Raw genomic sequence first — 21340 nt, 5'->3', positions numbered from 1 at the left:
AGAAAGAGCAGTCAGACATTGGAAGGGGTTGCTCAGGGAGGTGGTGGGGTCACCGTCCCTGGGGGTGTTCAGGGAAATGTTGGACATGGTGCTTAGGGACATGGTTCAGTGGGTGACATTGGTGGTAGGGGGATGGTTGGACCAGATGAACTTGGAAGTCTTTTCCAACCTAACAATTCTGTGGTTCTGCACCTGGCCTTATATAAGACTGTTTTCATGACACTGAGTGAGTTTCCACAATCCTCGCAGAAGCTTCTACCACCGCCTAACTCCACTCGAATTTAAACGTGTCGAGTTTCCCTACCACTAGCCGCATTTAGTGTCCCTGCAGTATTTAAGCGGAGCTGGAACCGCTTCCACCCGCCTGCCCTCCTTAAATCCCTCCTCCTCGGGGAAAAAAAAATAAAAACAAACAAACAAACACACACCTCACAAGCAAAGCACCGCCCAGCGCGGCGTCAGAGCCCACCCACAAGCCCCGCGGCCCCCCGCAGGTGCGGTAACCGAGCTCCCACGCCCCTCAGCCCCGAGCCCCCTTAGCGGGGCCCCGCTGCCCGCCCCCGGGCCCGGCCCGCTCTGGGCGCAGGCGCCGCCACCTCCCCGCTGTCCGCGGCGCCTGCGCGGCTCGGCGCGGCCTGCACGGGGAGCTGCCCCTCGGTGAGCGCGGGCTGCGCCCCGAGCCCCGCAACGGCCTGGGGCCGGTTCTAACGGGGCCCCCGGACGGCCGCGGGGCGCCGGGACCGCCGCGACATGGCGCTGTCCCGCCCGCGGGGCCTCCTGCCTGCCCCGCGGGCCGCGGCGTAGGCCGGGCCCCGCAGGGGGGCTGCGGGCTGGGGGCTGCGGGCCGGGCGCTCGGCGGGGCGCGGCTGGAGGGGGGCTGCGGCCGGGGCCTGCCGGGGGGGTGGCGGGGACTCGGCTGCAGCCAGAAATGCCTTTTGTTCTCATTTGGAGTTTCCCGTGTTTTTGTATATTTGGTTGCCTCCTGGCTGGGGCGAAGGGTGTTCTGCGCGTGGTGGCTGTGGTGGGACGCAGCGTGAGGGGTGCCCGCGGGCCTTGTGGATCTTAGAGGGACGTTTTCTCGTTTGCAGAGCAAGGATGAGTCTTTTTGGATCAACCTCGGGGTTCGGTACGGGAGGTACCAGCATGTTTGGCAGTACCACTGCGGATAACCATAACCCGATGAAGGTACCTGTGTTAACCCCTGTGGGAGCACCGCTGCGTCGTGGTGTGTCGCAGCAGTGCGACCTAACTCATCCCGGAGGAGTCACAGGAGCTCAGTGACACAGTTTTCAAGTATGGCTAATTTTATTTTGTCTCCTGTCCTTTACAGGATATTGAAGTAACGTCTCCACCTGATGACAGCATATCTTGTTTAGCGTTTAGTCCGCCGACACTGCCGGGTAACTTCCTAATAGCAGGATCGTGGGCAAACGATGTAAGTACTCGCAGTGAGGCCTACAGATGAATAAAGTGAAAGCATTAGTGCCTAAAGTGCAAAATGTCCTAAAGACTTAGGCTAGGGCAACTGAAGATCTTTCTCTGCAGTTGCAGATTTGTTTCTGAATGCCTGGGCACTAAAAATTTTGATACAGCAGCTTTATCTGAGAGACTGCGTTGTGATATTTGTATAAGTCGTTCCTCTGCCTATGGTTTTAAAGTTCTGCTCAGAATATGTAATTAATGTTATTCCTGTTAGGTTTTTATTACTTTGTTGTTTGCTTTTTTCTAACTTTTCTTTTTCAGCTTCATTTTCTTATAGAATTAGACTGACATAGTTATAATTTGCCCAGTGGAAGAACGATGCATGCAGTGGTAAATCTTAGCTGGTTTGACAGGATAGTCTCAAAAAAAATTAAGCTCCTATAGCCTTGCTGAAATTTCTGTTTGGATCCAAGTGTTTGATCCCAACTGACGCAATCAGGGAGGGGAAAACAAAAATTGATTGCAGCTTTTAACTGTTCTGTTTGGTCTGTTGGCTGGTGCCCTGCAATCGTCAGCTTGCAGCTGACAGTTAAGGGTTCCCTAGTAGAGCACTGTGAGTTGTTACGTGAGGCACGCATAAGGCGCTTCAGCCGTGGGATTGTGGGGCTGAGTGTGGATGGTTGTTTAGGTGAAGGGAACATAGCGGAAACAAGGTTTCAGTTGGTTCAAAAAACAGTTTGGTGTTTGTAATCATATAATAAACTGAGGCTGGGATCTTCACGATGAGAAGTTGATAGTACTAATATGTTACATCTATATCTGTGTCTCCTGTTCCAGGTTCGCTGCTGGGAGGTTCAGGATAATGGACAGACAATTCCAAAGGCTCAGCAGATGCACACAGGGCCTGTACTAGATGGCTGCTGGAGTGATGTATGTCCCTATTTAAAAATAAACAATCAGTGTTAACGATAAACCTAAATAAGTTGGCATGTGGTTTCCAGAGACACGAGTGCCACATGTGATAAATCCTCTGGTTATTGTATAGACCTGTGTGACTGTAAATGTGTGCTAAGCATGTTCTAATAGAATAGATCGATGTGGGCAGATGAGATGGGTAAAAGTGTTTAAGGACTTATTTAAAGCTAGGTAATAGCTAGCACAGTTTTCTTGTTTGGTTTAAAACAAAATTTAGAAAAGGCCTCGAATGAAGAACCTTAAATCTGAAACTGTATTTTAAGCTGAATTTTCATTGAATGTGTATTTTTCACAATATAGAATGTGTTTCTTATAAGATTTTACCATGCCCATGGAATTCTGCAGAAGTATATTTACAGCAAACGTACACAGTCTGAAATTGGCTAGTCATGACTTGACCAGCAAAATGTTTAAAGGTTTTATCAGGACTGTTTACATAATGTTTCAAAGTACAAGGAAAAAAAAAAGGCAGTAACAAAAGCAACCGTCTCCTCCCAAAAAGCTTTCTAACTACATACTGAATATTTTTGCATTATTTTTGCATTTTACCTTATCTTTGTTACTGCTCTATAGGTATAAGGAAACAGTAATGGGTAAGCATGAAGAAATACCTGTTCTGAAGTTTGTTTTGAACTGTTCTAAGTATTGTAAAGAAATTTCCATTATGTTTCTTTCGTTTTGCAATCCCTGTGTATGTCACATTAATGTTATTGTATTAGAATAAGACCTGAAAATTTTCTGGTAGGTATTGCATGATGCAGATATATTTAATCTCTTAGGCTGTTTCTTGTTTTTCAGGATGGAAGTAAAGTATTTACTGCTTCCTGTGATAAAACTGCCAAAATGTGGGATCTCAATAGTAATCAAGCTATTCAGATTGCACAAGTAAGTCCCAAGCTAATTGGTATAATTTTTTTCTCTTCTCTGTTTTTATTAAAAGCTACCTTTGTTAGTTAATTAAGATAACGTCTAGTGCTTACAAAGTAGATACTGCTATATGAGAAAGAGATTGCAGAATGCCTTTTATTTTGTTGAGATATTGAAGTGGTTATAGATAGGGAGATAAGCAATCAAAGTGATTTGAGTAGCCTGTGCAGCTGTTCCTTCTACTTTACCTGAGATCTCTTTCCATCACCGCTGTGATGTTGCTAAGTCACCCTGCTGCATGCTAATTACACGGTCTGAGCCTACATGTTTTTTTCAGATATCTTGCATTGTTTTAGGTGCCTAGTACCTGCTATCGCTTATCTCCTGATTTCATTATAGATTGGTTTAGCCTTCCTTTTTCCACTTAAAAATTATAGGGTAAAGAAAATAATAACACTGGTGAATTTACTTTCACAAATACCAGCTTTTTGCTGATATCTTATCCTTGATTTAAAAATCTTGTTGGTTTAATTAACATAGGCCTCTCTTCTGTACTCATTGTCAGAAGAGGAAAAAAACAAAAGTTTTTTTTCCTTAACATTATTTATTTTATTCATAAATAAATAGGAAATTCTTCTTTTCATAGTTTGTATTTCTGCTTTGATTAACTTCCTGTATAGGGTGACTTGTTTGTAGTTCTTTGCTTCAGGAGTCATTTTTTTCCTTTGTGGATGATTTTGCAACGCTAAAGAACACAGTAAGGTCACGACCTGCAACCTTTATCCTAATTGCTGTGACTAAAATAATTGTTTTTCTTGAATGGTTTAAAAAGTGTAAATACATGCAAAAATATGAGAAACGTAAACAAGAAATGTGGGCTGTTACCTTAGTATGTGTATTTTGTCTTTTTTCTTCTTCAGCATGACGCTCCTGTGAAGACTATCCACTGGATTAAAGCACCAAATTATAGCTGTGTGATGACAGGAAGCTGGGATAAAACTTTGAAGGTGTGATTTTTACGTGAACAAATGGACACGAAGCATGCTAATAATCTTTTTATGAAAATATTAGTCTAATGTGAAAATATTTTGTTAAACACACTGAAGCTTTCTTCACAAAGGGTGAAGTAAGCTCTCTGACTATAGACAGGAATGAAACAACTTGGTAATACTTCCTCTTTTCTAAAGTAGTTTGCATGGTGTATCCTCAACTCCAAGCCTAAATTTGTTTGTTTTTATTTCCATCAGTTCTGGGATACCCGTTCACCAACACCTATGATGACACTGCAGCTCCCTGAAAGATGTTACTGTGCAGATGTGGTAAGCCATGAAATAGAGTAAACTGGTGTCAGTAGGTTGTCTGGTAGTCTTTGAGGCTTCTGTAGGTTAGCGCTAAATGCAGACCTAGCATTTGATCTTTTTGTAATCTTAATCATAAAACATACGTTGATGTTCTTGATCAAATTTCTGGAAAACAGGTACTTGCATCATGCAAAGTAGGCTTGGAATCTTTTTAACATCACGAAGACAAGTCAACACTAGAACTGACCTACCCATATTTGTGGATGAGGTTGTGTACCACTATTGCAATTTGTATTGGAAAAGTCATCTAATAATTAGAAGATTTTTGATATGGTTCTCAGTGGTAGGGAAGAACTGATTTGTTTTGTTATAAAATAAGCCTACAGGTGAACACTTTCCCTCCCACCTGCCCCGAAAATAGTCTGATTCCTTTAAATTCTTCAGGGATTTCTGCAAAATAATAAACTGTCGTACTTTGTCGTTGAGTTTTCTGTCATGCTGTGAACACAACTGCCTCTCTTCCAACCTGTTTTATAACCTTACCTAGGTTCATCCTATGGCTGCTGTGGCCACTGCTGAAAGGGGTTTGATAGTTTATCAGTTAGAGAACCAACCATCTGAATTTAGAAGAATAGAATCGCCTCTTAAACACCAGGTAAATGATTATATTTATTACAAGTGTATTTATACAGATTGAAATTCTGGACTTGCTGGTTTTGCTAAAAAGCTGTTTCAAAGATGGCGTCCTTTATCTTAGTAGGGCACACGGCCTACTTTGACTTCTATTATGGTGGTATATTAAAATAAAATACCACTGCCTACACGTTTGAGTCTGTTTGCTTCCCATGGTGGGGTTGCATGGATTGAAACGAGTTTCATGCAGTACCCCTGAGTTCATCAAAAGTGTTTTGAGATGACCTTTTTCCTTCCTCCTTCACTGATCTTATCTAAATCTATTGTATACGAAGTACAAATAATTTCGGAAACATTCATTAGAGAAATACAATTTATTTAATACAAATACAATTTATTTAATACAAATCCACATTTTGCCTAAGAATCGCAAAATTATTTCAGCTATAAATAAATTCATATACTCATGTGCACAGCATTAAAATTGAGTCTTGTCATGTCCTGCAGACCCGTTCTGTGCAGGGCCTTTGCAAGAGTTAGAAAGAGAGTTTGGAAGACAACCTGCTATTGAGTCTGTATTATAACTCATGATTTTGTTTCTTATTGGTTGTTTGAAATTTTGCAAATAGTTATAGCCTACAAGTAGAATGACAATTGTATTCCATGAAGGTGGGATTGATTATATTTCATTCATATCTGGTATTCGAATGAAACGTAGAAATAAAATAGATGTTTGTGGATTTTAAGTTTGGGTCATCTACTATTCATAATGTTTTAGGTCTTTTCTTCACTTGAGTTGTTAAGTATATAGACTTTATTTTTTCTCATGAGGAAATTTCTATAGCTGATCTCCATAAGGATTCAGAAATGTAAATAACGTGGCCCAAATTCTGAGTAGAATTTGACTCACTCCTCTTGACGCGTTCTGTTTGTGCTTTACTTTGCATTGTTGTACGTAGTGTTTGGCGTGCCTGTGCAAAACAGCATTCAGAAGATCTGTCCTTCAAGCTTCTGAAATACTTTCTTTCTCAAATTTAGCATCGCTGTGTTGCTATTTTTAAAGACAAAGTGAACAAACCTACTGGATTTGCCCTTGGAAGTATTGAAGGAAGAGTAGCTATTCATTATATCAACCCCCCAAATCCGTGAGTATTGCTTATTAAATTATCCTTTATTTATTGCTCAGTTTACAGTGAAGAATATAAAAAGACTTCCCTTTTTTTTTTTCCCTTTTCAGTGCAAAAGATAATTTCACTTTCAAATGTCATCGCTCCAATGGAACAAACACATCAGCACCTCAGGATATCTATGCAGTAAGTACTGAGAATATATCGATAGGGTAGCATATGTTTTTAATGTAAAACCTGCTGTGAATTATTTGTTCTCCATCAATATGCGTTTTGTATAAAGTTATCTTAGACTTAATGCTTAAAGTGCAGTCATGGCCATACTTGAAGAGGAAAGAGAAACTTTTGCAATTCCTTTAAAACAAAAGCCAAATCAGCTACTCATTACATCATCTTGGTGGAGATTACGCTTGTTAATTTTGCTGATTCTTGAACCAATTGTTAGTATATTCTGTAATATCCATTGAAGTTTTAGGTACTACAGTAAAGATTCTTTCCTTGTTGCTTCAGTGTTTTGTTTCAAAAAATATCTGATTCTGATTCATATCTTGTTGAAACGCTTTAAAAAGATAAGAGCTATCTGTAGTTGTATTTACTTTCAGGATTCAGCACATGTTGTGAGTGTTCTGATCGTCTGTGTACGTGTGGTGCTTTACGTGGTATTTTGTATGATTCTGCAGGTGAACGGGATAGCATTTCATCCTGTCCACGGTACTCTTGCAACAGTAGGATCTGATGGTAGATTCAGCTTCTGGGATAAAGATGCACGAACAAAGCTAAAAACATCGGAACAACTTGACCAGCCAATATCTGCTTGTTGTTTCAACCATAATGGGAATATATTTGCATATGCTTCCAGTTACGATTGGTCAAAGGTAAGAGAGGTGTAGACGCATGTTCACATTGGCAGTTAACAACTAAGAAGACTTCCTTTCCACAGGAGGCTTTTACTGTTCTTTATAAATAGTGGTAGAGTCTTTCTAGCTTCATAGGCTTGCAAGAAAATGTACAGTGGTCGTTGTAGGCAGAAATCTGATGAAATGTAACACCAAAGCAGTGCATTCTTTGGTTTTTAGCAGTTGTGTAAGAACGCTAAACAAGGCTATTTTGCAAATGTGGGTGAACAAAATGTAAATTACATGATTCAGAAGTCATTCTTGTTGCTCACACATTCTGCTGTGGGGAAAGTCACCAGGCAATATGGCATGCTAACAGGTTCTCACAAATCCTTGAAATGCATGTCTCTGCTGCTTATGCAGATTCTTTTTAACTTAAAAAAAAAAAAAGAGGGAAAAAAACAAGCCGTAGCTTTGGTTGTAAACACTTAAGCCAGTGTTTGAATTTCATATACTAAATTTCCAGAACCAGTCAGTGTGCCTTGCTGTGGTGGCACTTACCTATTTATTTTCCAAACTTGAGTCAAAAACAAATCATCAAGGTGCAAGAGAATCAACAAACCATAACGTGGAGAATCAATTCTTAATTGTTTAAGAAGGGGACTGCAAGGGTGAAATGTAACTGAGTTTTAATGGAATGGCGAATAGTTAATAATGGAATAGTTATAACTAGTGCTGTTAAATTTGAGGATGATAGTTACAGCATTTTTGACTGAAATGAGTGCAGAAATCACACAAATGAACTCTATTGCATGCCATGAAGAGAGTAAAATTTAAATTTACTTCTTTGTATTTAGTCTTATGAATGCTGCACAAAGTAAGATAACTTTGTTAGATGCTGGGGCAGATGAATTCTGTTCTAAATGCTTGGGTAGACTGCAGTGGCAGCTATGTACCACAGTACCTTTCAGATCTGTTAACCAGTAGGTACTAAGTTCATTTTCTGGAACCATTTCTACGAAGTAGATTTGGTAAGTTTCAAGTTGTGCATTGCACTTTAACAGCTTTATTACTGTTTACTCTCCCTGCTTTTTGAATATTTGTGTATTGAGTTTGTAATATGTATGTAAATAATGTCAATATGCAGAATGTTGTATTTGCATTGCAGTTGCCTGCAGAACTTGGGCTTCATTTTGTAAATAAATGTGACCTTGTTTCATATAAAAGATAGGAACAAAAACACAAAGTGAAACTAAGTACGCATTAAAGTTTTGGTTTCTTCTCTGCCTAGATTGACACAAACAAAAAGCACAGGGCTCTTACGTTGCATCTATGAATCAAAGCTTAGAGATGCTTTTTGATTTCTTTTTTTAATGAAGTTTTTTTGTATTTTTTTGGATTTGTAGACAAATGTCCCTTAAATTGTAATGTTAGTATTTTCTCTTTGAAGAAAGTAAACAGAGATGGTTTTTCTTTTTTTTAGGGTCATGAATTTTATAACCCACAAAAGAAAAACTACATTTTTCTGCGAAATGCAGCAGAAGAGTTAAAGCCTCGGAATAAGAAGTAGTGAGTATGAGTCTGACTTGTGTTTACTGTTTTTCTGCCATTCATGCCTCTACTCCACTGCTCTTCTGCCACTTGTGCCCTGTTGCACCATGGTTCAGTCAACTTTGGATCTCTGACATTTAGCAGGATCTCTAAAAATTGTATCAAATGTGTTCTGACTTGCTGGAGGACATTTTTTCAAATAAGATACTTTGATGTGCATAAGAGAGAGGCTACTGTTCACAGGATTTAACCACTGTCTATTCCACAGCAATAATGAAATTGCAGCAAAATTTAAACATCAGTTGCTCCTGCTTAGAAGCTCACCCATTTGTATCTCTGTATTTGTTTTCAATTAGTACTACATAAAAATATGTTAATTATAATAGTTCTGGAGAAGTTATATAAATACTGTATTTTTTCTAAATACTTGAAGAATTGCAAGTAGCTCTTTCAAAGGAGGCTTGTTGTGTCTTAGTATTTAGGAGTCCTTTCATTGTTTTCAGATTTTTAAAGTGGAAGTACTGTCTGCTGTATGCCAGGAAGAAAGGCCTTGCAAATTGTTTTCCCTTTGGTTTGGATGAATTTGGTAGGTATGTAAGTGACCAATAGCAGTGACAGAAACTCAAGACAGAAGATGGGCACAGTGCAAATTCTGCTTTCCTTTATTCTTACACTCCAGCAATGCGCGTGACTTTTGAACCAACAATACTCATTCTAGTCCAAAGGAGACCCTGCCAGTTGTGCCAAGTGATGTATAGTTCAGTAATATGAGCAGTCCATTAAAGGTTTTGTTCTGTTCATGACCAAACCAAGGAGTGCAAAATGTGTGGCCTGAACTGCTTTAAAACTGTTATTTTTAGAGTTAAAAGTTGGTTCTTTTACATCTCTATTAACTCTTTTTGCCCCTTAACAGGGGGTTCTGGACTGAATAATCATTTTTGTATTAACTAGAAAATAGTGCTGGTGAGGTTAATGCTGATCAAAATGCTGTGAAGAAAAGTTACAACAATGTGCGTCTCTGACTTGAATCTACCACTGTTTACTTTTAACTATCCAGTTGTATACATGCCAAAGTTTCTTTTTAGAAGTGAATGCTTATTATTCCTGTTTAACTCTTTTTGTCTGATGACTAAAAAATGGGGGCGGGGGGATGCCGCATGTATAAAAATACTTGTCATATTGTACAAATTCTCTGTAAAACTGTATGCTGTAACACGTGGTTATGGATACATGCTATGTTTCAAATAAAATTTTTACTAAACGTTTTCTTATATTGAATAGTTCTGGTATAATCACATGGGTAAGCTAGTGTGCTTTGCTTCTAAAAGCAGCTTCTTGTCCTTTCACTGCAGCTCAGATACGTTTTCTAAAAGTAAAGTACTTCTTCCCTAACTGCCTTATCTGGAAATCTAATGCAGCTTCCAGTTGCTGTTTCATTACAAATCATTCCTGTGGTTTTGCCGCAAAGAATTTAGAGGACTAATGTTAAAGGCCTTTTGTTTTATGAGAATGAGTCAAATTCCTTCTATCGCAACAGCCGTGCACCTGACAATTAGTCTTTAGTACAAATGAATCATAACTGTCTTCAAAATCTCTGGCTTACTGGCCCCTTAACTTCAGACTTGTTTCTTTACAGTGTTCATCAGTTCCTGCTTAGTGTGCATCGCTTAGTTGGTGTATATTTGAGGAAAAGTCCATGCTGCTGTTGTTTAAAGATGCTCTTTTCTGGGCTTTGTTTCTCAAGATGCCTTTTTTTCCTACTACTTCTATGTTTATGTGGTTTTAGTTTTCACGTTCAGAGACTATTCGTTTTCTTTAAGATAGCAAAGAGTTCCCAGCAGCTGCAGCAGTGGCTGGTTGTTGGCTCAAACCTATCTTGTTTTTTGTTAAGGGTGTTGTTTTTTTTTAATTTTGATTGTTATGCTGTAATTTTTGGCTATTAGCACATTTTTCCAATCTTCTCAGTCAAATGAATGCCAGCAAGCAGCTAGCATACTCAAGGTTGTGTGTGCGACTGTTGATGGCAAAAGAAATAAATTCTGTGTGCAGAACTCCCACTGGTGTAAATAGGGAAGAATGGAATGTATCATCTGTCTTTTGTTTAAAAATTCTGTTTCTTTGTTTTAAATACATAATGTGAATGAAGTAGGAGAAAATAGATTCGTCCTAGTTCAGCATGTGCACTTACAGTGGTTCCCATGGAGTTGCACCTGCTTAAGAAGATACTGAGTTTAGCCAAAATATATTTTCCTTACAGAGCTAGCAGTGGTAAGTCTCTTGTATGGTAGTAGAGTTTGTATTAATAAGTACTTATTCTCCTGTTGGATTCAGTTTCTTTTTATCTCTCAGGCTTCAGAATTATTTAGTCATTGCATTAATCGTTCAGACTAATTTTAGAAGAGCATATTTTCCATTACGTTGCTATGCACATCAGATATATTCACATCAGATATATTCAGTTGGGAAGACGAGACTCAAACTTTGAACTGGTTTGTTTTCCATTACCTAAGTTAAGAGAATGCATTGGCAATTTACTCCTCCCTGGAATTATTGTGATGTTCTCGTGTAAAGTACACACAGCTGTATCCCTTCAAGCCTCAAACATAAGTGAGAGCTTATTCATTTGCAATTCAACGTTACAGACATCCCAGAAATGTATTAACTTGCTATTCACTGGCAGTTGCGTGTCCAAAAATCTTGAAGTAGAATGTAAGATTCTAATGTATGCACCCTAAGCCAACCATAGGAATGCTAGATTTATTAACAAAAAGTGGTAAGTAACTTTTAAAATTTAATATTAAAGGTTCATGTTTTCATTGCAGAAAATTTATTTTTGGAGTAAAGAGCAACTCAGTTTAAGCTCCAAAAAACTCACCAGGACCCTTTATAAACATATTTAGATGAGCTACCTTAACCTTCCTCCTGCTAGTCTCATACGTCAGTGGTCATGCATGTCAGTTTATAAGTTTTCTGAAATATACTTTATTAAACAATTGACAAAAAGTTTCTCTGACAAATGAAAGCAAGACATGCTTGCAGAGTTGCAAGTAGTCAGGGAGTGTTTTAACTTAGAATGTATCAGATGGAAATGCAATAGATGAATTGGTGAGTACTCCAACCTAGTATCCTAGGTCAGGAGTGAATTTGGATTGGGGGTGGTGTTAGATAAAAGTGCAAAATCTTAGGAAAACTGCTGCTTATGCCTGGTCGGATTTAGTCGTGATTAAATGCTGAGTTCTGCAAAATGTATGAAAGATCTATAGCTCATACTTTCTTAAAAAGAAGGAATAGTTTTTAATGGTGCTCTGCCATGTACGTTTCTCCGAGGTTTTTCTGCTTACCAGCCAAATGAGAACCATCGCTTCATCGCTAGTACTGCAACAAAAAATAGCGAATGGAATAAACTCAGAATGAAAACAACTACCTAAGAAAATTTTCTGTACCAGCAGCTGCAGTAAAGCATATAATGCACTAAATGTCATTTAAACCTGTTGCTGTAAATCTCCGTTTATGCCAGGAGGTGGCAGCATTGATGGCTTCAGGAGAAGCATTGCGGGCAGCCGGAACTGCTGCACACCTGCTGGGCTCCGCTGAAGTTCTCTGTGCAGAAAAGACAGAGCTACTGCATGTGAGGTAGGTGATGAGGTATGGTGCCCCTTCGACAGTTCTTGCCTCTGTATTAGCTGAAATGCATTTGAAATCTTAAGTTTGGTGCTGAAAACAAAACCGCCCCCCCCCCCCCCAAAAAAAAAAAAAAAAACTTCAAAATTATTTGTAATATCAAGGTAGCCCAAAATACAGAATGCAAGAACATGACAATGTTTTCTTTTTAATTTGAGTTTTACAGGTGTGTACGTGATACCTTTCCGTAAGTGTAAGCTAAGACATTTTTAGAACAAACTATGAGGTGTTCCCTTAGCTACTAAGAGACTCATCTGTACGGCTGCCTGAGTTTTGGCAACCTAAGTAGTATTAAAGGTGTTGATACTATGTTTGGAGACCAGAAGTTTAAGGAGTTGAGAATTAGGTGAGGGTGGAGTTGAGTGAGCAAGCATATCAACTGGATTACTGGCTGCAAACATTTGAATAAATTTAGTTTTTTAAGCCAAATTTTATGAACTTCGACCATAAAAGGAGACTCTAGGTTGAAAACTGGCAAGATGGCTTTTTTGTTTGTTTGTTAGTTTTTCTAAACTGGTTCTCTTGAAGGGAAAAAAAAAAAAGCTAACTGAAATACTTCAGTAAAACCAAACAGGTAAGCTTCAGTGATGAGTTATTTAAAAACAAGTGCACTTCAAAGACATTGAATTTCAAATTTTTAGGATTTTCATTTTCAAAGCTGTCAAATGCATGAAATAATGAAAGGGAGGAATAGTCTGGAGTTACAGTATTTGGTTTTAATTGCTTGTTTACATCACATAGCTATTTTGCCCCTGGGGCAAGTTTAGAAAAATAGAGAAGTCTGCGTTGACAGAATGTCTTCTTTGCACACCGTAGGCTGTGAGTCAGAGTTAGTAGAACTGTTTTGTCCTACAGCTCATGTTCAAGCCAGGGCTGAAAGCCATCTAATTCTTATTTTGAGGTAAACTTAGGTATAGGCAATAGAGAGACCACCACACTGCTCCCAGCAGTAGGACAGCCATTTTAATTGTGGAAACTGCTACTGTTCTTCCCTTGCCAGGTCAAAATAAACAAAGCAACATCAGCTGGCTGGCCCTGGCGGTTTCAGCAGACAGATGCTAGTTGCTTTCCTTGTGCAACATGCACCCATGGAGTAGCCTGTGTTCCCAACAACCTGCAGCAGGAAACAAGCTTGTGAGAATGCAGGCACAGGAGTGGCACGCTGGCATACTGCGGCTGCAAGTGCTACGAGTTAAAGTGGCAGCAAGCTGTCTGCATTGCCCCAGCTCAGTCCTGCCTGACGCAGCAGCAGAGTCTGACACAGCACAGGACTGGAGTGAGGATTACAAGTATCTATTTCACTTGGATCAGGCTAGTTCCTCAAATGCAAAGCAAACCTCCATTTATTTCTGCCATTTACCTGGTTCTGAAATGGGGATAGCGCTGCTTCAGTTAAAAAATGTTCACGCTATTGAGGATTTGCTCGTAAGGCAGTGGGAGGTTGAGGCAGTAACACAAAGGGGGCCATGTGCCCCTGGAAGTTTCACGTTGGTAGAGCAATTCCAAATGTTTGTGTTGCATCAGTTCTGCAAATATTTCATTTAAACGGTGCGTAAAAGATACAATACCTGTCAACATTGGCTTTGTAAAGAGAGACTGTTTTCTTCTGTTGACTAATTATCCAGTGAATATATTCAGTTTGAAGAGGCACTTCAATAATTTAGCAGGCATGTGCCAGGTAATATAGGAGCTTTTGTCTTACGAGTGGCATAGATCTTGAATCATGTGTAACTCAATCTCTGGCTTTATGTATTCAAGGAACTGTTTCGTATAGCTCCCGTATCAAGTGCCGCTGAAAAACAGGCCTAGATAAAAGATTAAGGTAGTGCTCTTAATTCTGAAAAGGGAATGTTTACCCTTTACTATCCAGTATATATTTTGCAGGCTTTAACAGCTTTATATACGTGAAATGTGTATATACTAAGATGATAATGAGCCTGTTGTAATAATAGGAAAAAGCTGAAAACTGATGGTTAAATACCTGAGTCGACTGAGTCTGTCTCCTTACTTTATGGCGTATTAACAAATGTTTTGTAGTTTGATACAGAATGCTTCCTGCCATTAATGTTTCTTAAATGCAAGTCATTAATAGTGCTGCATTCTTTGGTTTGCTGGACCAGATGAGAATAATCATGTTCACTTCCTGGGAACGCTGTGTAAGTAAAACCCAATAGATTTTCTTCAAGCCTTTCTAAAGTATTTAATAACAGTTGTGCCTTCTCCCAGAAAGGTTTAATTTCAAATACTCTTTTCTGAGCCACTGTCAAATGGCTCAGTCCTTTCTCTGCTGGCCTACAATGCATCTAATCTACAAGAGAGGGAGATGCATTTTGCTTATAAAAGGCCACAATTATTGTACTCAATAAAGTACTCAAACTGGAATCTAGCTGTCTACCTGCTGTAGAAAAGGATGTTTATTTTCAAATGATGAAAACTAGAGTTAAAAAAATACAATATTTATTTATTTATTTATTTTGGAAGGATGGTTGTCTGCCCTGCTCCTGATGTAACACTTGAGTGGGATTTATACGGACTCAGAAGAACAGATATCACTTACCTGACAGGTAATTGCTTTCTGCAGACATCTGACTCTTTTCCTTGGAAACCTTCTACATAAGTTCGTTCGTGGTCTAAAGCTGTCAACATCATTAATTAGTTGTTTATGTTTAATTTATGGGATGGTACCCTGTATGTAAAGAACAACTTCTACATCTGTTGAAAGTTGTCAGACATCAAACAGTGTGCAGCATTTCAGAAGTGCATTCACTGGATTGAAATAGCTTTTCACAAAAACACAGAAAGATGGGAAATGTCTGTTAAAAGAGAACAGCTTAGCAAAACCATTTCCATTGAACCCTTTCTCTTCTATCGAGCTATTGTTCAAACATAGGCTGCGTGCTGCCGTTCGAGGCCTTCTCTAATGCTGACCTATGTCTTTCACAATGGCTTAGGTCATCCAGTTCATCATCTGAGCACCTTTATTTGGTGGTCCTGCCAGCAGCGATGGGGAAATGAAAGAGAAGATTATTGAACTCTCCAAACTATTGTGAACATGGCTAGGTTCAGGGAAAAGTTCACCGCTAGTAACTTTCCTATCACAGAGTCATCTGAGAACTTGCTTGCTACTATCTTGCTCTTACTAGGCCTCCTTGTCTTTGTGGACAGTGCTGTCAAAGCTGCCCTTATGGTAACGGAAACAATAGAGTTGTTTTTAATTCTTGTAGGCTGATGAAAATCTCCTTTGAGGTAGGACTTGCCTTGCTGCTCCTGGCTGGCAAAATGGAAATCCTATCCAAGAAGGGGAATTTCCTGGTGAATGCTAACCCGTATGCTTGAGCTTGAATTTACTTCAAATAGGGATCAACTGATCTATCAACCTTTTTCTCTCTGAGAATATATGTAACGTACGCTCTTTATTACCTTATGCTCTTCTCTGTGTGCTTATCCACTACCGAAAACCATGATATAGTAACTAGTCCATGAGATTTAGCAGGAAATGTCCCCCCGCCCTGTGTTTCAGTTCTCATGTTCATTGATGTCGCTGTCCTGTTGCAATGTTAAGAACATCATGTTGCTGGCAATTGCCTGTTAAGCTGTTGATGGTTTTTCCCCCTCAGCAGTGACCATGATGCTGGAGGAGACTGAATGAAGTGTTGGACTGTAAAGAGCTGGATGATACCATCTCGTGAGCTTTGACCTTCTGTGGCCTGTGACTGCCTTCCCTGGCAGTGTGGTAATGGTTTTTTGAAAAAGGCATACTTCAGGCCATTCAAGATTACCTAGAAGCTGGAATCATTCTGCCTGAAGTTCAATCCAGGTAACTTTTTTTCTTTTTAAATACTTCTCTGGGCTCTATGGAGATGGTTTTCGTATCCAATGTTGATACGTTGTTTTGATGTCTAGACAGTTCAATTGTGTTCATAATCTGGGCAGCCACTGCTCTGCAATGAATCTTTGCTGCCTTGTGTTTGAATAGAGTAAACATGGCAACTACAAGTCTCTAAGTGTTTCTAACCAAATCTCTGAAGAAGGTTAATTAGGCCTCATGCTGGTATCTACTTTTTTTGTGTACAGTATTCTGAACTTGGCAGGTTCTCTGCAGGCATTAAATACCCTCTGGAAGTATCAGAGCTTGGAAGGGGGATATTGGGGCATATGGATTATTTATCTTATTAGATGTGGCAAGGCAGAAGAGTCTGTATGATTAAGATCTATAATACAGCAGTTTGGGAAAGAGACCACCACCAGATTAAGGAGGTAATCCAGGTGGCTGAGACCCAGCATGTTCACCTGTGGGAAGCAGGATAGAAAGGGCCCACCTGAGGTCTACGCCCGTGCTGTTGATGTGTTCCAGCTCTGAATTCACTTTTCTTTTTCTGCTAAGAATGTCTTCTGTGCCCATACAATTGTGCAGAGCTGAGACATCTTCTTGAATGTTTTACTTCATCCTAACGATTCTGTGATTGGAGTGGGTGGACAGTTCCTGCTCAGTTTGTTTTGTGGTGTCACGTGCAATTCCATGAAAAGGCCATGGGATGTGGGCCTGTCAGCTCTGGTAAAGATTGTTAGGAACCTTCTGGCATATTCTTTCTTTTTTTTTTCCTAATCAGAAAATACCACTTAGTTTTAACATAGCAGCTCAGCAAATATTTGGGAAAAAATATTTCAAAATGCCTGAAAATTTCTGCTTCTTTCCTTTAAAGAACATGAAATCGCTGCTTCCTCATTTTAAAATGTAGTTTATGGTTTTTAAAATGCTAACAAAAGATTGAAGATACAATTAACATTTTCCCTAAGTAAATATTAAACGTAAATAATGAAACGTTTTTTGAACTAGTCTGAGCTGTAAGTTTGGCAGTTTGACTCAGACGAAATGTATTTTCTATGAAAAATAAAAAATCAGGGAGGAACACCCCCACTTTTTCTTTTGGTCTGTATCTCTCTTGCTTCTTTCCTCCTTCCATCTCTTTCCCTTCAGATTTTGGGATACCTGAGCCTACCAGTTGGATAGACTACTAGACAGTCTAGTTGACTGGGACATTTATACACACAGCTCCCAGGAGTGGGGGGAACCTGCAATAAACAGCACAACACAGACCATGGAGGAGACATTCCCCAAGAGCAGAATAACCAGCACCAGTTTGCTGATACCAGTATGGATGAATGTAGGTTTGACTACTCTAGGTGAACTGCAGCACCTTCACCACGAGCCCAGTGGAAGCTCTTTTCCTTGCTGACCCAAACGTCAGTGGTCCCAAATGTGGTTCATTCTTCCCCAGCTCTTATTCCTGGGTAAAGCTTGTCTTGATGATTTTCCCCCTGTCAGCAGTCCACCAGGATAGTCATGAACATCATCTGCAACATGTACGCTAAGTGCAAAAGCTTGTGGAAGAGAGAGCATCAAGCCACGGGATTGTAGCTGAGCCCAGATGGGAAACTTGTGGGAAACAGCGATGGTGGTGGTACCAGTGGGGAATCTTACTGTCACAGCTCATCTGTTCTTATAGCTGGGAGCAGAGGGAGCTCCAATAGTGGCAGCACCCAGCAGTAGCGATTGAAAGTCATTTACCATCCAATGGACTTTGATTCCTAACATTACCTAGTGGCTCTATGTAACCAGTGTAGCCAGCAAAGGAAATACAGCTTGCTTAGCATCCCCAGTACTGAAGTATTTCAGAAAAAAAAAAAATCCTATTGGAAGATTCCTACTAATGCAGAAGCCTGTTCGAAGAGCACTCCTGATTAAGAACATCATCTATTCAAATATTTTGTTAAAAGTGGCCTGAAGAGGAAGAATTTTTATTTTTTAATTCTCATTTCAGCAGCAGCTCTGAGTTAAGCAATGGTCGTGGTGTGTTCAGGGCATCGAAGCAGGAAATCAGACAAAGGGCCAAATGCAGAATTTCCTGGTATAACCTAAACCAAATGCCACTGAATGCAGCCTCCCTCAAGATCTCCCTGGTACGCTACTGTTCACAGCCTAGCTGGTGGCCAGCATCCAGACTGAGCATTAGTAAAACTAACAAACCAAACAGTTCCCACAGAAAGTCCCTTGCTCTTCAGCTAACTTATTTAACTGTGGAGCATCTGAGAGGGATGTTTCATCTACTGTTGTTGCAATAACCAGTGAGCGGGTATCCATGACAAAATCCAAGGGCACAACCCTACAGCAATGAAGTCTTGGCTACGCAGCAGCAGAAACTGAAAAAGGTCAGAGCTCCACAGTAGCCCTGCTCCACTTTAAAAATAAAGCCCATCAATTTTGTAAGAAATGAGGGACATTCTTCAATGGCTTTCAAGCCACATGTGATGTCTCAACACCATTCTTCCAAAGACACCAAAGAAGCAGAAACGTATGTGAAAAGAGCACCACAGAGCTTCACTGGTATTTGTTCTACCCATCCCTGCTAAGGGAGGGACAAGAACAGGAAAGACTATGGAGCGAAGAAGGAACAGGGCTAGCTTTACTCCTGCAATGAATTTGCTACTCTTTCTCCTGTTTTCTAATCCTGTTCTTGTCCTCCCAGGTGTACACCCCCTCGGCCATAATTTGTTTTCCTTCCTTTAGACAGGGACTACTTCAATGTGGTTCTGTACCCGTTTGGTCTTACGGTGCCTTTGCTAAGATTTTTCAGCAGAATTCAGGGTGCTTGGTTTGGGGTGATCTGCAGCTGCTCCGTGTCAGGTCTTGGATAATCCTGCTGAAGTCTGTCCCCCAGAAGGAGCCTATGTGTATCAGTTTTGCATAAGCCTCAAGGAATATATTAACGTAAGTAAAAATATATTAATGTGAGTAAAAAGCCAGTGAGTTCTCTCAACTATGTTGAATTATCTTTAAATTTACTCTGCCTGATCAGTATTAGAATAGGATGTGCTGGGTTTGCAATACAAAACATATAAATGAAGGACAGTTGCCAGAGATGATTTTTCTCTCAGCCTGTTGATTGATCAGTGCAGTTTTAGTTCTTAATACCTACACAGAACTAAATACAGCTGTACAGTGGCACGTACCAGATCTGGGTTCCTGTCTTCCATGACTTGCTGCTTGCAGTCTCCCCTCAGCTTCATGCTAAGCGGTGTCCAGTGTTCCCCAAGGCAGCTTCATAGTTTGAGATACATCCATCTCTGTGGGAGCTCCCGTTGACCACAGAAGCCTGAAATGTGCTCTTCTCAGGTACTCTTCTCATCAGTGTAAAAGCACAGGAAGATGTCAGAAAACTAGCTCTGCCAAGCTCCTGCGGTTTTGATCTAGTGGTTGGATTTAATCTGTTGGTGTTTTGGGGAGGATGACTACTAATCCTAAGAACGAGCAGAGAAATATTATATATAAAATGTAAATACATAAGTGTAATACATCTGTTAGAGAGAGGTAGTTCATATATATAAACTCTTGTAAAGCCACCCTTACTCATTTTCTCTTCTCTTTCCTGCTGTGTTTGTGGTAACAGCTCATCAGAGCCTGTGCTTATAATAGCTGTACCATGAGACAGGAGATTTCATTTCCCATCCTGCTTTCCAGGGCGTGGCAAAATAAATGCATGCTCCCCCCCCCAGCCATGCTAGTGGTACCGTGGGACTTGAAGTGTTCACTAAGAACAGGATTTACCCTAATTTTTTTCTTCTGTTCTGCCTGTAAGAGAGCTTCTGTTCCTATCTCTAGGAAGGAAGAGGAACTGGGATTCCTCCTTTTAGAGAGATGGGGCTCAATGACAAGAAAAAGAGAACAGAGGAAGAAAGTATGTGATGTTTTTCTTCTCCTGACGAGTGTAAGCATTGAGAACTGAAATACTTTGGTAGCTTTTGAGAACTCTGGGAACCTTGCCTTCATTGCAGAGGAGCAGGAGTCCGTGTGGATGATTTGAATCTTTGCCATCATGTGGAGCAGAATGAAGCTCTGTAAAGGGACAGGGAATGAATGCCAACTGGGTTGTCACTAGCTTGGGCAGCCCAGGAAGCAGCTGATGTGCAGTTTGCGCTGGAAGTCATGCAGACAGAAGGGGTGTGACTCAGTGGCGCAGAGGCCCTGGCCTCTGGCTGTATTCTGCCCCGAAGGTATATTCTGGGCTTGTTGCTGTGACGGGCTGGGGAGCTGCTGGTTGCACATCACACATCCCTGCATAAAGCACAGGCTCCAGAGGTCCCGATGTGACCGTCCCTGTTTCGGAGGGGTGTTAATGTTGCGGTGATGTGGGCACTGCTGGCCCAGCTCCATCTTTCTTCCACCGTAGTCAATGGAAACGTGTCCTAGTCTTGAAGTCTGGTGCTTTAGGAATGAAAAGCTTAATGGTTTTCCTTGGCTTTTTTTTTTTCTTTTATGAAGCATAGGGTGTTTAGAACTATGGAAGTGGTGCAAGAAAAATATTAATGAATAACTACAGAGTGCAGACATTAATGCATTCCTTTCTCTTGAAATAACTGGCTTTTCTCTGTGGGCTCCGTGGAAGAAAAATGTCTGCAGAGACTGAATCTGTTGTTCAGAAGCCAAAGTAGATGGAGATTTAGAGACTTCAATGGCTTTTTTTTTTTTCTGTTAAAATGTTACCTCTGCATTTATCACATGGCAAAAAAAAAAAATAATCTTCTTTCTCTGCCAATTGATAGTGCTGTAAAGGCACAATAAACCTAAGGCACTGGGGCAATTCTGGACGTTCTAGCTGATGAATTTCTGGGTGATGGGAACTGCAAATGAGAAGTGATGTCTGGGACCCCCTCCCAGACCCCAGGCTCCAACCAGCACCGGGGGGAGAGGAATTAAAGTGCTGTGAGCAATCCACAGCTGAAAGGTGGATTTTGAGGCACTAAGTAGCTTTTCAGCTTTTGTTTTCCAGCAGTTAGGAACAGGGGAGCACGGAACAGGCTGTGGGGCTGCACTCCCGGGCAGGACTTCCAGGTCGGGCTTTAGACAGCGGGGCAGACCAGGGACAGGGACCTTAGCCAGCGTTGGAGG

The 21340-nt window shown here is 40.4% G+C and overlaps 1 protein-coding gene and 1 long non-coding RNA gene across 4 annotated transcripts; one reads left to right on the top strand and one right to left on the bottom strand.

Annotated features, from left to right (window-relative positions):
- The first annotated feature begins 526 nt into the window (after window positions 1-526).
- RAE1 (ribonucleic acid export 1) lies at window positions 527-9985 on the top strand. Of its 3 annotated transcripts, none has more exons than XM_035548016.2 (13): window positions 527-657; window positions 1089-1185; window positions 1331-1435; window positions 2260-2352; window positions 3196-3282; window positions 4185-4271; window positions 4512-4583; window positions 5113-5220; window positions 6237-6343; window positions 6436-6511; window positions 7006-7200; window positions 8645-8730; window positions 9216-9985. In XM_035548016.2, coding segments are annotated over exons 2-13 (1107 nt in total). In that variant the 5' UTR covers window positions 527-657; window positions 1089-1095; the 3' UTR covers window positions 9217-9985. The 3 variants fall into 3 exon arrangements, with proteins under 3 accessions (XP_035403909.1, XP_035403907.1, XP_035403908.1); XM_035548014.2 differs by having other exon boundaries at window positions 639-800; XM_035548015.1 differs by lacking the exons at window positions 527-657; window positions 9216-9985 and having other exon boundaries at window positions 8645-8731.
- Window positions 8558-19836, bottom strand: LOC126913494 (uncharacterized). The gene is made up of 4 exons (XR_007708895.1): window positions 19802-19836; window positions 19405-19692; window positions 14951-15029; window positions 8558-12395 (listed from the first exon to the last, which is right to left on the bottom strand). It is a non-coding gene; the product is annotated as an uncharacterized LOC126913494 (long non-coding RNA).
- Between the last annotated feature and the right edge of the window lie 1504 nt (window positions 19837-21340).

The sequence above is a fragment of the Cygnus atratus genome, chromosome 16, assembly GCF_013377495.2.
Source record: "Cygnus atratus isolate AKBS03 ecotype Queensland, Australia chromosome 16, CAtr_DNAZoo_HiC_assembly, whole genome shotgun sequence".
Lineage (NCBI taxonomy): Eukaryota > Metazoa > Chordata > Aves > Anseriformes > Anatidae > Cygnus > Cygnus atratus.
Note: the sequence above shows the minus strand (reverse complement) of the source record. Positions and strands in the feature narration are given on the sequence as shown.